Source organism: Pleurodeles waltl, chromosome 1_2, assembly GCF_031143425.1.
Source record: "Pleurodeles waltl isolate 20211129_DDA chromosome 1_2, aPleWal1.hap1.20221129, whole genome shotgun sequence".
Classification (NCBI taxonomy): Eukaryota; Metazoa; Chordata; class Amphibia; order Caudata; family Salamandridae; genus Pleurodeles; species Pleurodeles waltl.
The window spans coordinates 275,679,917-275,693,685 of record NC_090437.1 but is presented as its reverse complement, the minus strand read 5'-3'; the positions used below and the strand labels follow the sequence as shown (position 1 = coordinate 275,693,685).

General features: G+C 42.8%; 1 protein-coding gene across 4 annotated transcripts in view; it reads left to right on the top strand.

Annotated features, from left to right (window-relative positions):
- The window catches only part of UNC5C (unc-5 netrin receptor C), a 394,404-nt gene extending 382,523 nt beyond the window's left edge, over nt 1-11,881 (top strand). For all 4 annotated transcript variants that reach the window (XM_069238193.1, XM_069238177.1, XM_069238185.1 and 1 more), the window contains 2 exons: nt 8,922-9,103; nt 11,585-11,881. In XM_069238193.1, coding sequence (XP_069094294.1) covers nt 8,922-9,103; nt 11,585-11,747 — 345 coding nt within the window. In that variant the 3' untranslated portion in view covers nt 11,748-11,881. The remainder of the gene's footprint in view (nt 1-8,921; nt 9,104-11,584) is intronic.
- The last annotated feature ends 1,888 nt before the right edge of the window (nt 11,882-13,769 follow it).

Genomic DNA, 13,769 nt, shown 5'->3' with positions numbered 1-13,769 from the left:
GTTGTGTTTAGTAACACAGTAGAGTCTCCCAAGTCTACTTGTATGACTTAGAACTCCTAATCGCCCCTGTTCTCTCTCTCTTTGTAGCCTTGTGTGAAGAGACCTGCCGGCCTCTGTTTTTTTAAGTGTAGTGGCACTACACACCCTCAAAGAGTCTTTATTTCAGTCTCTTTCAGACATTGGCTTGTTTGCCTCAGAACCCTACATCCATTGGACTGAGACATTATCAGCAGAACCACTGAATTATGTGGCAGAAGAAGACCAAATTATGCAATAGGCTTGACTAATGTGATAGTATTGCTAAATAATGTTGTCATTTTTCACATGTTAACACTGTCTGTGTAAAGGTTTCATTACTGCTATTTTAACATCCGAATAGAAGCAATGTGCAACTGAATGATGACCTGTCCATCTTTCCGCAGGGCCTTCCACAGCACAGTGGCATGGTCCGACACTATTTTAGAAACTTTTTGATCCTCCCGAGTTAGAAAATATTCTATTTTGGTAAAATCTGCTGATTATATTGCGGATGATGGTTTATGTGACAAGTGGCAGCAAATACATAGTTATGTGAAAATGCTGCAGCTGCACAACCATATACTTCTGCAGCCCTAATTATCAGTCACATCTTTAATCAGCCCCAGGCATATATGTTAATATTACATTCTTTCTGTTCACTGTTAGGAAATATCTGTCTACCTCCAGTGGAAAGCATGAGTGACTATTTTCCATCTGAAAAGTATACTCCATCATCACGCATTGAATTATTGTTTCTCGTCCATGCATTGCATGCACAAACCTGTCCTTTTTTACTTAAATTATTTTGCATTGCATCAGGCATTGTTTTACCTTTATCAACGCTCAAGTACAAACTTACTGTCAAACTTATTGATTTACCAAACCTTGGCCCATTTTTTGACGCAAAAGCGGCGCAAAATTACAAAATACAATTGTATTTTGTAATTTTGTGCCGCTTTTGCGTCAAAAAGCGGCGCAAATGCGGCGCTGAAAAAGTATAAATATGGGCCATACTGGCTGCTTTTTTACGTCTTATTATTGATAGCATCACGATGGTCTGATAACCTCTCTTTCCTTCTCCTGCCATGTTGTGCATCTCAGCTGTGACAAAACTCACACAATGCTCTCAGTTCATTGTGCAAAAAGGCTCTAACAGATAAATATCTGTTCTGATAAGTCCTGTCATTGTGTTAGTAGCTGACACTGTTTAGCTTGTCTCAATACAGCTTGTCTGAGAGAAGGTCAACCACAGTCCATTTTCTCTTTTTACTATCTACAGAGATGTGATGCTGTATCCATCGGTATTTTAAGAGTTGCTAGTCTCAGAATTGTTTTCATTCATTAAACCTTTGGATGTGTTAAGGTTAACAAACCCTGAAATATTACATGCTTTGCACGACTGAATTAAACCATTTTATAAAGCAACTGGGGAATCTCGTAGGGAGCACTTGCACTGAGTGGTCAGTGCAAAATGACACCTGCACTAGCCTACTAAAGCACCATTTCCACAGAATGAAAATTACATTATGAACTGGTAAGTCAGTGCAATTGTCAGTGAAAGAATGATTTAAATACCGGTCCTTCTCTTCGTCATTTCCAAACAAATTATTACATCACCCAGTGAATACCTTGATATTACAGAAATAGACTTCTGGTTTCCCTAATGCTGTCACAAATTGTAAAGAACTGAGAGAAGACAGTAGGGGCGTAATAACAAACTCTCAAGAAAAAGAGACAGAATCATTGACTGCAGATGTGGTCATGCAAATATCATCAGTTATTAGTCCCCAAGATAGCCATAGAGAGGTAAAGCTGCATAAAGAGGGTAAAGACATTCCGCTGAAACACAGTTCCACTGCTTTTGCCCACAACTTCCACTCTTATGTATTTGGGCTTAAACACTTGAAGTCCCGGACCCAGACAATGAGATGTGGTTTTAAGGTGCCTAGAAGCAAAACTTGCATGTCCTGTTTTCAATCTTTCATCTGCTTTTCCAAAGCCCTACCTCCTTCCATCTACCACCAAAATCATGATTGGCTCCAAAAGAAGGTATCTGTAGGGTTGATCCCTCAGTGGTACACTGCATTTCTCAGCACCTCCTGAAGTTTTAGCTAGGATTTTCTGTCACACAAAGCCTCTATTCATTCCCCAGCCCCTGGCATTAGCCCCTGCTATGGAATAACATGTTTTCTTAACTCTGCGATTCACTTTGCAAATGTGTCTTTTCCCTTCTCTCGGGTATCTTTCTCTTTGCATCATGCTGTTGCTGCTGCTATTGATTCCTTACCCTGGTTGACTAGTATGAAGCTATTTCAATTTTATGACCAGTAGAACAATGGCACAAAAGATCCCCTGTAACTTTCTGGAAAGATGTCAAGTGGCAGCGATTTTAGATTCCAGCATTGTTTAGAGCCTTTGCACGGACTCGTGGTTACTGAAACGTGATTGGTCCTCAGGGAACATTTCCCTACCCATAGCTTATGAGGTCAGTCTACAATGCAAGTCATCATAAGATTTGAGGATGTATCCCGAGATCTGTATATCCGTCTTTTTGTATTACATCAACTCAATACCATAACAAAATATATTTATTTTTATGTCTGACATGCCAGCACAGCTGTCTACAAGCTTCTGTAACCACTTCTTTACAATACAAAAAGAATGAAGTTTGCCTCCACCTAAAGCAGTATTTCATTCTCACCTTCACTTCATTCTGTTGGAAGTTTGGTGTATCAATCCACCTACTATGGAATGTTTGTAATGCAGTGCAATTGTCAGTCCGAGAGATTTTACATCTCAAAAGTACAGAGTCTTCCCATATTATTTTGTGTTATGTCATAGATGAGTTGTTTATAAAAAGCAAACATTTTATTTTTTGTTTTTTTCGCTGCAGAAGTTTTTATTATGTATTAGTCAACATAAAATTATGGCCAGGCTGATTGGCTTTGACAAAGCTTTTTTAATCAGGATTATTAACATTGACTTCTATTAACTCTCACTCAGTTTGTTTTGCTCTCTCTCACCCTCTCACACTCTGTTGCTCTTGTGTTGTCTGTCCCATTCTATTTATATATTTATGTTTGTAGCTCAGCCCCCATGCTTTGTCTTGCTTTGTCTATTTCTCACTTTAACTCACACTTACAAGCACAGAGACTCACACAGAGCCTAGGGACGGTCGTGTTAATCGATCACTTCCTCCCTCAGAGGTCAACAGTGCCAGGTTGCGATTGTGGTCATTTCTCATTGAAATCAAGGTATTTAGCATTCCATAGTAAAGCAACTGACAGCCTTAATATGTTAAGAAGCCAACAAAGTAATGGGTATGTTTTTCTATTGACAAATGTGAGCATTCTGCGGGTCTGACTTTCCACTCAATCTCCCTACCTAACTTTATTTCATCTTCATCCTCCCTCTCTATGCTGGTCTTTTTGCCCATGCTAACTTCATTTGTTAATTATTTAAGAGTTTTATAAAGCGCTTTGTGTGATCTACAGTCATTTCAGAGCGCTTTCAGTCTCACTGTCTTCCACTCTCTCTATCGGTACTTATGGTCATTTTGGTTTAATAGGTATTTAATAGTCAAAGAAAAGTTTATTCCACAAGAACAATGGGCCTGGACAAGAATGTCACCTGGTGTTCTTGTAGAATTTATAAAAGAGCCAAGGATTTCGGCAAAGTATTGCATTACCTCCATTAAGTCTTTACATCTGCTTCCTCATGAGGTGCTTAAAATCTAATTTTTATCTTGAGACCTTAAAACGCGGTAGGCAGATGGTCGAGGAAGCATTTCAAGCAATTACTCTGATAACGACGGGTGTGGGTGGGTTTGTTTAACTTCCCTCCATGGGTGGATTTTTATTTTTAATTTTCACTTTTTCTCTGTGGGGAGGTGAAATCATGAAAGCGAGCGCTTCAGAGCGAAGTATCTGATCCTGGCGTCCTCTGCGCTCTTATAGGGCGTGTTGCCCGTTTCAAAGGCATTGATTTTCCACAGCACTTGAATAGTTACCGTTTCACGCGACTGAGGAAATATTGCCAGAGATAATGAGGCCATAATAAAACTTCAGCCAGGGAGTGTCTCTGCGAGTGTACATGTGTGAACTCCCCGCCCCCCACTTCTCTCTCTTACGCTCACACAACACACACCCAACACCTAAGGATTCTGGGACCTCGCTGCTGACCTTTTTATCCCTTTGTCATCAAACATGCTTCTTCAGTTTAACAATTGTGCTTTGTGGGGACACAAAGGCAGACACAAGTGTTGTATGTACGTATGGTCCAGGCTTGAAAATGTATAAGAACCGAGAGAGGGAGGGGGTGGGTGTCGTAACGTTAGATAGATGGCTGCAAGGAATGCTGGTCCGGGCGGTGACTCCATTTTGAGAGGGAATGGTGAATAAATATGGCCTTAAGTAGATAGACTGCCAGCTGCTGTTAAATATTTTACCTGTGCCTACATTTGCTTGAATAAGACACCGTCTGAAACACATCCCTTTATTCAGTTTTATTGATTGCATGCAAAGTATACCTACACTGAAGTTTACAGATACAGGCAATACTGTAGGCTGTGCCCGTTATGACTATGCAGAAGCCACATATGTCAAGTGACCGGAACCCTTTATGTGAAAATGTCTCCAAGGAGCAGTATAGGCCACCTCTGGTGTGGGCTGAAACAAAGCAGTTATGACCCAACGGCAAAAAAAATATCCAATCCAAAGCCAAGCATGCTGAGACATGTGGGTGTGGTGCTCTCCTAAGACCAATGTGAACAAGTGCCTTAACGAACCATCACGGATTACTACAAGATTGTGCCTGGTGGCAAAACATTTCTTTAAAACTCCACTGAAATACTTTTCATTCTCTCTATACAATTTTAGTCTCTCCTCTCTTTGAGACATTGACAAATATTCTTTTATTAGGAATGTTGTCTTATATGTGAATTATTGCTCACCTTCTTGGCTTGGTTTGCAAAGCATTTTCTCTGAGTAGTTATGTTTCGTTCGTGACTTTCTCATGAATTTGCACGAGCAACGCAGGCTTAATCAGACACGTGATTCACAAGCTTTTCACACTTAGGAGGAAGGAACATGGCCTTGGACTGTGACATCACTGAAGGCATGTGACTCCAGAATGGGGCATTATTTCAAAAATGTGTTCTGGGACTGGGTCATCATATCTGAACCTGGCTTTAGACTGCAACATCACTGCACGCACCCGAATTTATATTACTCTAGAACGCTGATGTCAGACTAGGTCTTTTCAGACACTACCTCAAAGCACCCTCATTCACACATTCTCTTCGTGGAACAGAAAGTCAGACTATCAAATGAGTCCATGAATATGACTTCAGACTGATACATTTTTTTCCAGGAATGCTTTGCTAGTCACAGATATTTGTAGAGGGACATTTCAGAAAATAAAATTGACAAAAGCCATATTGACAAAAGTCTGTTTTCTCTTGAGGAGCACTGATTAGACTGGATTTATAGGAGCGTTAAGAGTAAATTGCAGATTCCAGATCTCAAAATCAGACTGTCTACCACCATCCTAATGAGGCACTCTGATGTATGTTATTTATCATTTCACAGTAAATAAATTAGGTAATTGAATTAAAACATGTAAATTCACCACATGTCCTCTTTCGTTTGAACATTTTCAGAGGGGACGTGCAAATCGTCTCTTACAAATTCCTCTCTTAACAATACAATTCTTTTATAAAAGAAACCTTTTGAAACATTGTGGATTTACCAGTTTCACCAAATCCACCATACAAGCATATCTTCATATGAATCACACCTGAATGAAAGTTGTTTTCCTTTTCATATCCTCATGGTGAAATGTCTAGAAGCATTTTCTAAATTAACTAAAGGCCTTTGAAATTGTTTCGGTCCTCAAGCGACTGGCCTTTTTTCTTTTTACATACTGTTTTTTGTAGCCTTTATATGTTGCCACGAAGTACTCAGAAATGCCCGCATAGTAGTATGTTGCGGCATTTAAATACATAGATTTACTAAACTAAGGCACATATTTATAGTCTGTTTGCACCGGATTTGTGTCTTTTTTTTATGCAAATCCGGCGCAAACTTAACTCCATATTTATATTTTGGCGCTAGACATGTCTAGCGCCAAAATATTGGAGTTAATGAAATTTTTTGCCTGTAGAAAACTACCTTTCATCAATGAGATGCAAGGTAGGCGTTCCTGGGCAAAGAATGCCTCAAAAGGCCTTGGGGCCACATCTATGAAGCTTTTTGCACGTAGCAAACAGCAAATTTCGCTGTTTGCGACGTGCAAAAAGCAAATTGCAATGCACAAACCCCGTTTTGTGATTCCGCAAAACGGGTTTGCGAGTCCTAATTAGGAATGGGTGTTCCCTTCCTAATTGCGAGTCGCAGTGCAATGTAGGATTGGTTTGTGAACGCGGTCACAAGCCAATCACATTTAGCACCCATTTCAAATGGGTGGTAACCCATTCGCAAATTTGTTGTGAATGGCACTGCAAACATTTTTTCAGAGCAGGCAGTGGTCCTATGGACCACTCCCTGCTCTGAAAAAATTAAACAAAAACGTTAAATTTTTTTATTTTTGTAATGCATTTCGATTTCCTTAAAGGAAAACGGGCTGCATTACAAAAAAAAAAACTACTTTATTAAAAAGCAGTCACAGACATGGTGGTCTGCTGTCCACAGCAGGCCACCATCCCTGTGAGGGCCACCGTTCGCAAGGGGGTCGCAAAATGCGACCTACCTCATGATTATTCATGAGGTGGGCTTTTGCGACCCCCTTGCGAATCGCAGATGGTGTCAGGGACACCATCCAACATTCTGAATTGCGACTCTCGAATTGCGAGTCGCTCTCACTAGCAATTTGCTGGTCGCAATTCAGAATGTTGCTACATGTGGCCCTAAGGCCCATATTTATACTTTTTGACGCTAAACTGCGCTAACGCAGTTTAGCGTCAAAAAATTTAGCGCCGTCTAACGCCATTCTGAAGCGCCATGCGGGCGCCGTATTTATGGAATGGCGTTAGCCGGCGCTAGCAGACCGGCGCTGCCTGGTGTGCGTGGAAAAAAACCACGTAGACCAGGCAGCGCCGGCGTAGGGGGAAAATGGCGTTAGGGCGTCTTAAAATGGGGCAAGTCAGGTTGAGGCAAAAAAATCGCCTCAACCCGATTTGCGCCATTATTTTCGACGCCCAGACGCCATTTAAATGACTCCTGTCTTAGTAAAGACAGGAGTCATGCCCCCTTGCCCAATGGCCATGCCCAGGGGACTTATGTCCCCTGGGCATGGTCATTGGGCATAGTGGCATGTAGGGGGGCACAAATAAGGCCCCCCTATGCCACCCAAAAAAAATTAAAAAATATAAAAAATTATACTTACCTGAACTTACCTGAATGTCCCTGGGGTGGGTCCCTCCATCCTTGGGTGTCCTCCTGGGGTGGGCAGGGGTGGCAGGGGGGGTCCCTGGGGGCAGGGGAGGGCACCTGTGGGCTCATTTTGAGCCCACAGGCCCCTTAACGCCTACCCTGACCCAGGCGTTAAATAGTGGCGCAAATGCGGGGTTTTTTGACCCGCCACCTCCCGGGCGTGACTTTTGCCCGGGAGTATAAATACGACGCATTTGCGTCGCTGTCATTTTTTTAGACGGGAACGCCTTCCTTGCATTTCATTAACGCAAGGAAGGCGTTCATGCAAAAAAATGACGCTATTTGCCCATACTTTGGCGCTAGACGCATCTAACGCCAAAGTATAAATATGGCGTTAGTTTTGCGCCGAATTTGCGTCGAAAAAAACGACGCTAATTCGGCGCAAACGGAGTATAAATACGGGCCCAAGTGTCTTATTTATCCTCCCGTGCAAAAATCACGCACGGGAGGAGAAGGCCTTAAATAATGGTGCTATGCCTGCTTAGCGCTATTATTTAACGCCTGGGTATGGTAGGTGTAAGGGGACCATTAGGCAGATTTCCATGGTCAGAGACCATAGAAATTTCCCACAGGTGCCCTTCCCTGTCCCCAGGGACACCCCCACCCACCCATACCCACACCTGGAGGTCACCCACGGATGGGGGACCCATCCGAAGGTAAGTCCGGGTAGGTATTTTTTTTTTCTGTCCAATGCCGCTCGGGGGCCCTGACTTGGGGCCCCCTGCCTGACTAAGACAGGAGCCATGTCCATGAGGCTTGTGCGCCAGAAAATGGCGCTACACTGCTTAGAGGCAATTTTTTGCCTCTAAACACTGTAGCACCATAATTTGGCACACTAGCCCCGGTTCCCCCTACACCTCCCAGGCCCTGTTAGCGTCCTTTCAGAGGACGCTAACAGGGCCTTAGCGCCGGCTAGCGCCATTTCTTAAATATGGCACCCGGCCGGCATCTAGAAATGGTGCTAGCCGGTGCTATACTTTTTGCCGCAAACCTGCACTAATGCAGGTTTGCGACAAAAAGTATACATCTGCCCCTAAGGTGTTTAGCGCTGTTGACACTACTGGGCCTCATTCTACTCGCTACTCTCGATCTCTGGTGCAGAAGGGGGGGGCTGTCAGAATGTGCTTTCTGTGGTAGCCAGCTTTCTCTAATGCATCCTACAGATGCTCTTCCCTGCACTTTCTGAAAGAATCCTTTCGCTTCGCTCTCCTAAATGTTCAATTTGGTCTAGCTCTAATTGAGCCTGGCCCGATCTGGCCTAATGGGCCAGTGTGCTACAGGGAGCCGTAAATCTACAACCACTGCTAAGTCAGCTACAGATGTTTGTTTCTCCTCAGCTCTCTAGTGCTGTCGTCATATGTTGTTGCAACAACAGAGTAGAGTTCTTTGTACTTACGCCAGTTTTCTGAAAGCAACGCCATGTCTTTTTTTTTTTTAAATAGTCTTAATTGTCTTTCATTGATTTGCTTGCAGGAACCTTCCGGCAATATTGAGTTTCCCTTCATGGATGCAGGAAGTACCATCACCACCATCATAGGCCCCAGTGCGTTTAGCATCCCTCTCCCCATTCGACAGAAGCTGTGCAGTAGCCTGGACGCCCCGCAGACGAGGGGGCATGACTGGAGGATGCTGGCCCACAAGCTGAACTTCGACAGGTAGATGAAGCGTTAGCGGTCATACGGGATGCAAAAGATGGGCGCCTGTAAACTGCTAACACATTGACTGCCAAAAACAAACTCACAACCCACTATCAAAGTACCCAACGAACATCAATAGTTCCTTAAAAAAATGTTGCCCTTGTAGTTAAAAGCACAATGAACATTTTCCATACTAAGGCCCATATTTATACTTTTTTAGCGCCGCATTTGCGTCATTTTTTTATGCAAAAGCGGCGCAAACTTACTAAAGACAATTGTATTTTGTACGTTTGTGCCGCTTTTGCTTCAAAAAGTGGCGCAAATGTGGTGCTAAAAAAGTATACATTTGGTCCTAATATGCTAGAGCTGGAGATAAAATAACAAATTAACCTAAGGTGAAAATCGGTGGGAAATGAGAGTGACTTGTTTTGGATATTCCAAAGAGGTTAACAACTTTGTAATGGAGATATGTATGTCTGATATTTTTAAAGTAAATATTTTCGAATTTGTTGGCCTTGTTATGAGTGCCCCAGTGTCGGTAATCCCAATGGGGACAATACTGGGAGTTATTGGCACTGTTTTGATGACAAGTAGTGGAGTTTCATGTAGAGATTATAGTCCCTGAAGCAGCCAAAATCCCCATGCGAATCACCAACAGGCATATTTATGAAATTATCACTCATAGCACTGTCATTTTGCTGTGTTGCGTGATAAGGAAAGGGCAGGAATGTACCGTACTTAACAATATACAAGCATTCCTGTAATTTCCCAGCACTGGAGCGCAATGTGCTGCCTAGCACCAACGCAGGCAGCCGTGTACTTGCTTGCGTTGTAAGCAGGATTGTTTTTGTGCAGGAAGGAAAACTTTCCTGCACAAAAACATTCCCCCTAAGGCTTTGTCCTCTTTCTATGTGTGCTGCAGCATGCAGCTCACGTAGAAAGAAGTAACAAGGAGAAATAAAGATATTTTTGCTTGGTGTCCCTCACCTGGGGATATGTAGCATTTTGACGCATTTCTAGGTTTATCGCTGATGGTAAATCTGTGAATGGGACAAAATCTATTGATGGATGCGTGGGAACACCCACTCTTCACGCATGGAATGCTTCCCTGAGACAGAGTAACGCAATGCAGTGATTTGCACTGTGTTGCCTTACTGTACATTTACCAAGTCAGGCAAGGCCACACAAGGTGGCCTTGCCAGGCTTGACAAATCAAAGTTAACAGTTGAGTGGCTCTTGCGCCCCATTGTGTGGCACAAGGCCGATGCAACTCCTACATAAATATGCCGTCAAATTAACAAATGCTGGGATTGGTCTGGAAGCACCATTTCTTGAACTCTCCATTATTTCTTCACATGCAGAATCACCGGGACCCCCGATATTGGTAATGCTGGCTGTGCGGAGATAACAGGGATTCTACCTGAGCACTCATAGTGAGGGCCTAGGTTATTGTAATCTGTGTTATCACATGGATCCTCCCATCAAAACAAATGTTCCTCGTACAAGTGTCCTCCAAATTTGGAATAAAGAAGCTTACAATCTGCTATTTGTTCATGCAAGGAAGCTTTCCTAATACAGACTTGTTACGCAAAATTGCATCTCCTTTTTCTACTTTTTATCTGCATTTATCAAATAGGGCTTGGCTTTTAGTCTCACTACATGTAAAACAATGGAATGAGGTATTTAGATTGTCAAGCAGGGGAAAACTCTCCATTGAAATTCCTTCTACATAAATTCCAGTTTACTATAAGGTTGTTTGATCAACCCTTAGCTCTTGTAACTCATTTTAAGGTTTAGGCAACTCCCAGACCATACAGTCTAACTGCCATGGCACCTACTGTTGGCACACATTGGCCTTTACAATGGTAAGAAAAGAGATGCTAGCATTTGCACAGCATTGTATCACACAATCGCCTGCACAAATCTTTACTAAATTTGGGCCCAATGTCTAGGTCTTGGTGATCACTGGAGCATTGTAGCAACCAGACCAATAGCTCACTGCATGAGAGGTGAACCACTATTTCCAAATCTTCTTTCATGACTAGACCCCCACAGAATATCTCCTTCAGTGGCACGTGAAGGTGTAAGCTACAAAACAAAAACAGCAACTGCAAAAACAGAGACACACAAACTACTGTCAAAATATCTTTCATATGTAAATATCGTTCATCAAAGATTTTGACATGCACATATCCTGTAATGAATCCCGGTTCATATTCGAGACACATTTTAAGTTCTTTCTTTGAATACACATTTCTTTGTGATGCAGTCATTTACTACGTTAGAGGAGAAAAATGTTTGTCGTATCGCCCATACAAGCCACTTGGGTGACAATCTATATACATTCTGTTGCTGCATAACTGAGTCAACCTTAATGCATAATTTTGTCATTCTCTGCCACAAATATCCACATCTACCCAGCGGCCCTAACAAAAGATTACAAAACAATGCAATGCAATAAAATGCAACACAATACTAAGTTTCTGTTGTTTACTGCAGGTACCTCAATTACTTTGCGACAAAGCCCAGTCCCACCGGAGTGATCTTGGATTTATGGGAGGCACAGAACTTCCCAGAGGGAAACCTGAGCACACTGGCGGCAGTCCTGGAGGAGATGGGAAGGCACGAGACTATGGTGACCTTGGTGGAGGCTAAATATTGATTTTGTCCTGAACTCTGCAAACAGACTTGGAAATGGAATACATACCCACAGGGAACTCTGGTCAAAGTCCCGATGGAAAATTATCCTGACCAATGAGTTTCACAGAGACAATTCCGAATAAACAAAAAAAAGTCGAAGAAAAAATTCAAAGGTACCTTGATGACTGTAAATCAACCTGACATTCCTCTCAGCTTGGCAGTATACTGCTCAGTACATGATTTTACAGTTTCCTAGGAAACGATTTTATTGCTATCCAGATATATGGATGAATTTTCTAAACAATACCCGTTGCTATGGACATTGTTTACATCACATAATAGACAGGGGGTATCAGCAGGGAGCTGTCCAAGAGCTTTTTATATTTTTGTGTAAGCCATGCCGAATCAAAGCTGTGGACAGTTTGTGGCTATTTCGAGAAAGCAATTTCCAGTGGTATTACAGCCCGGCGCGTGGATTAGTGCACTGAGTGCCAAATAATCCACTGCTCTTTTTTGTTCCTTTGACTTGTTGTCAGAACACAGTTTACTGTAAACATCTGGAAACCAATCAATCTCCAGGCGCTCTGTAGAGATGGAGCCCTCGGGTTGCTCAGCGAGCTTATCACAACATATGTCGTTTCAAAGCAAAGTTAGGCTTGGGTGGTGCGCGGTGCCACGGCATCACCAAGAGTTGCTGATGTACTCCCCACATTACAATGTAAAATGATTGACATGTTTAATCAGTTTTGTAAGAGTTACGTTGATATTTTTCTATCTTTGCCCACCTGTTCCTTTGAAGGTGACCTGCAGCCATTGAGAGGTCAGGCAAATGCTTCTGATTGGCTCTCTAGGGACGTCTTTAGTAAAGCAGCAATTGAAAGCATCCCCGGCCTAATGAATGCTTACAGTTCTTGAATTTAGGCAATGCCATGGCCTCATTTTCAGCAAACACACCCACACAAGATCTGTCTCTTCATGCATGCCATCTTTCAGAGTCACACCTGGTAGCGGTAACGCACATATCTGCTAGACGCTCCTTCTCCTGACCCGTCTCAGATGCTGTTTGCCTGGTGAGTTAAGAAGATCTCTAATTCTCAATCCCCGGGGGTAGGGGAATTGCACTTGTGTGATGCTGGAGGTTCCATTCTTTCACTGGGCCTTTGTGGTGGGCATGGCGGATGCTGGTTGGTGCGAGAATGATCTAGTTGTGTTTAAAGGGAGGTTATACACTTGATGAATATGTCCGAATGCCTCGCAAACTAGCTTCATGTCCTTCCTTTGTTTCAAACATCGTTTCATTGCGCTGCCAGGTGAGAACTGATTGCCCATGCAGTGGGTTCAACCTATCCTGATCTCTATCGAGGTAGAGCCTTTGTTGGGGGTTTTGGGATTTTTTTTTTAGTTTCTCTACATGATCGTGATGAACTAGGAAGAGAATGCAGCACGTGCAGCTTTTTTGTCTATGACGTCACAAACTGTCAATGAAATGTAAACAGACCAGCTCACCTTTTCGCCAAAAATGAGAGTGGATGCTTTAAAAGGTTTAAATGTTACTATATTTGTCAGAAGCATGTTCAAGAGGACTACATGTTAATATTTGGCACAGCCAACCGCCACCACCCAGCGCAAACGAAGCTGTTTCTCAAGGAGCAATTCTCCTTCAAAGGAGATTAATGTCACCCTAACCACGTGTACATTTCCATTCTAGTATTTGTGCTGTTGTGGGAAGCCATGCTGAGGTCAAAGGGCAATTGCCCATGCTATGTGAGTTATTCACGCGGCTTCTGATTTTATTTTATTTTTTGTATTAAGTGACCTGCTTAACATTTTCACTTCTTTTAGTCTGTGTCAAAGGACAGCCTGCTCCTGTTGCCAGTAACCAACTAAATAAACCACGTGCTGAACGCCTGGCTGGTCAGGGGAGGATGGCCGGCTAGCTATTGGCACAATCTGTCTTGGACTCAATACCTTTCGCTGGTGCCACAAAGTCAACCACCGTGCATAGACATGGCCGAAAAGCCGGCAAGAATTATAAGTCAGCCAC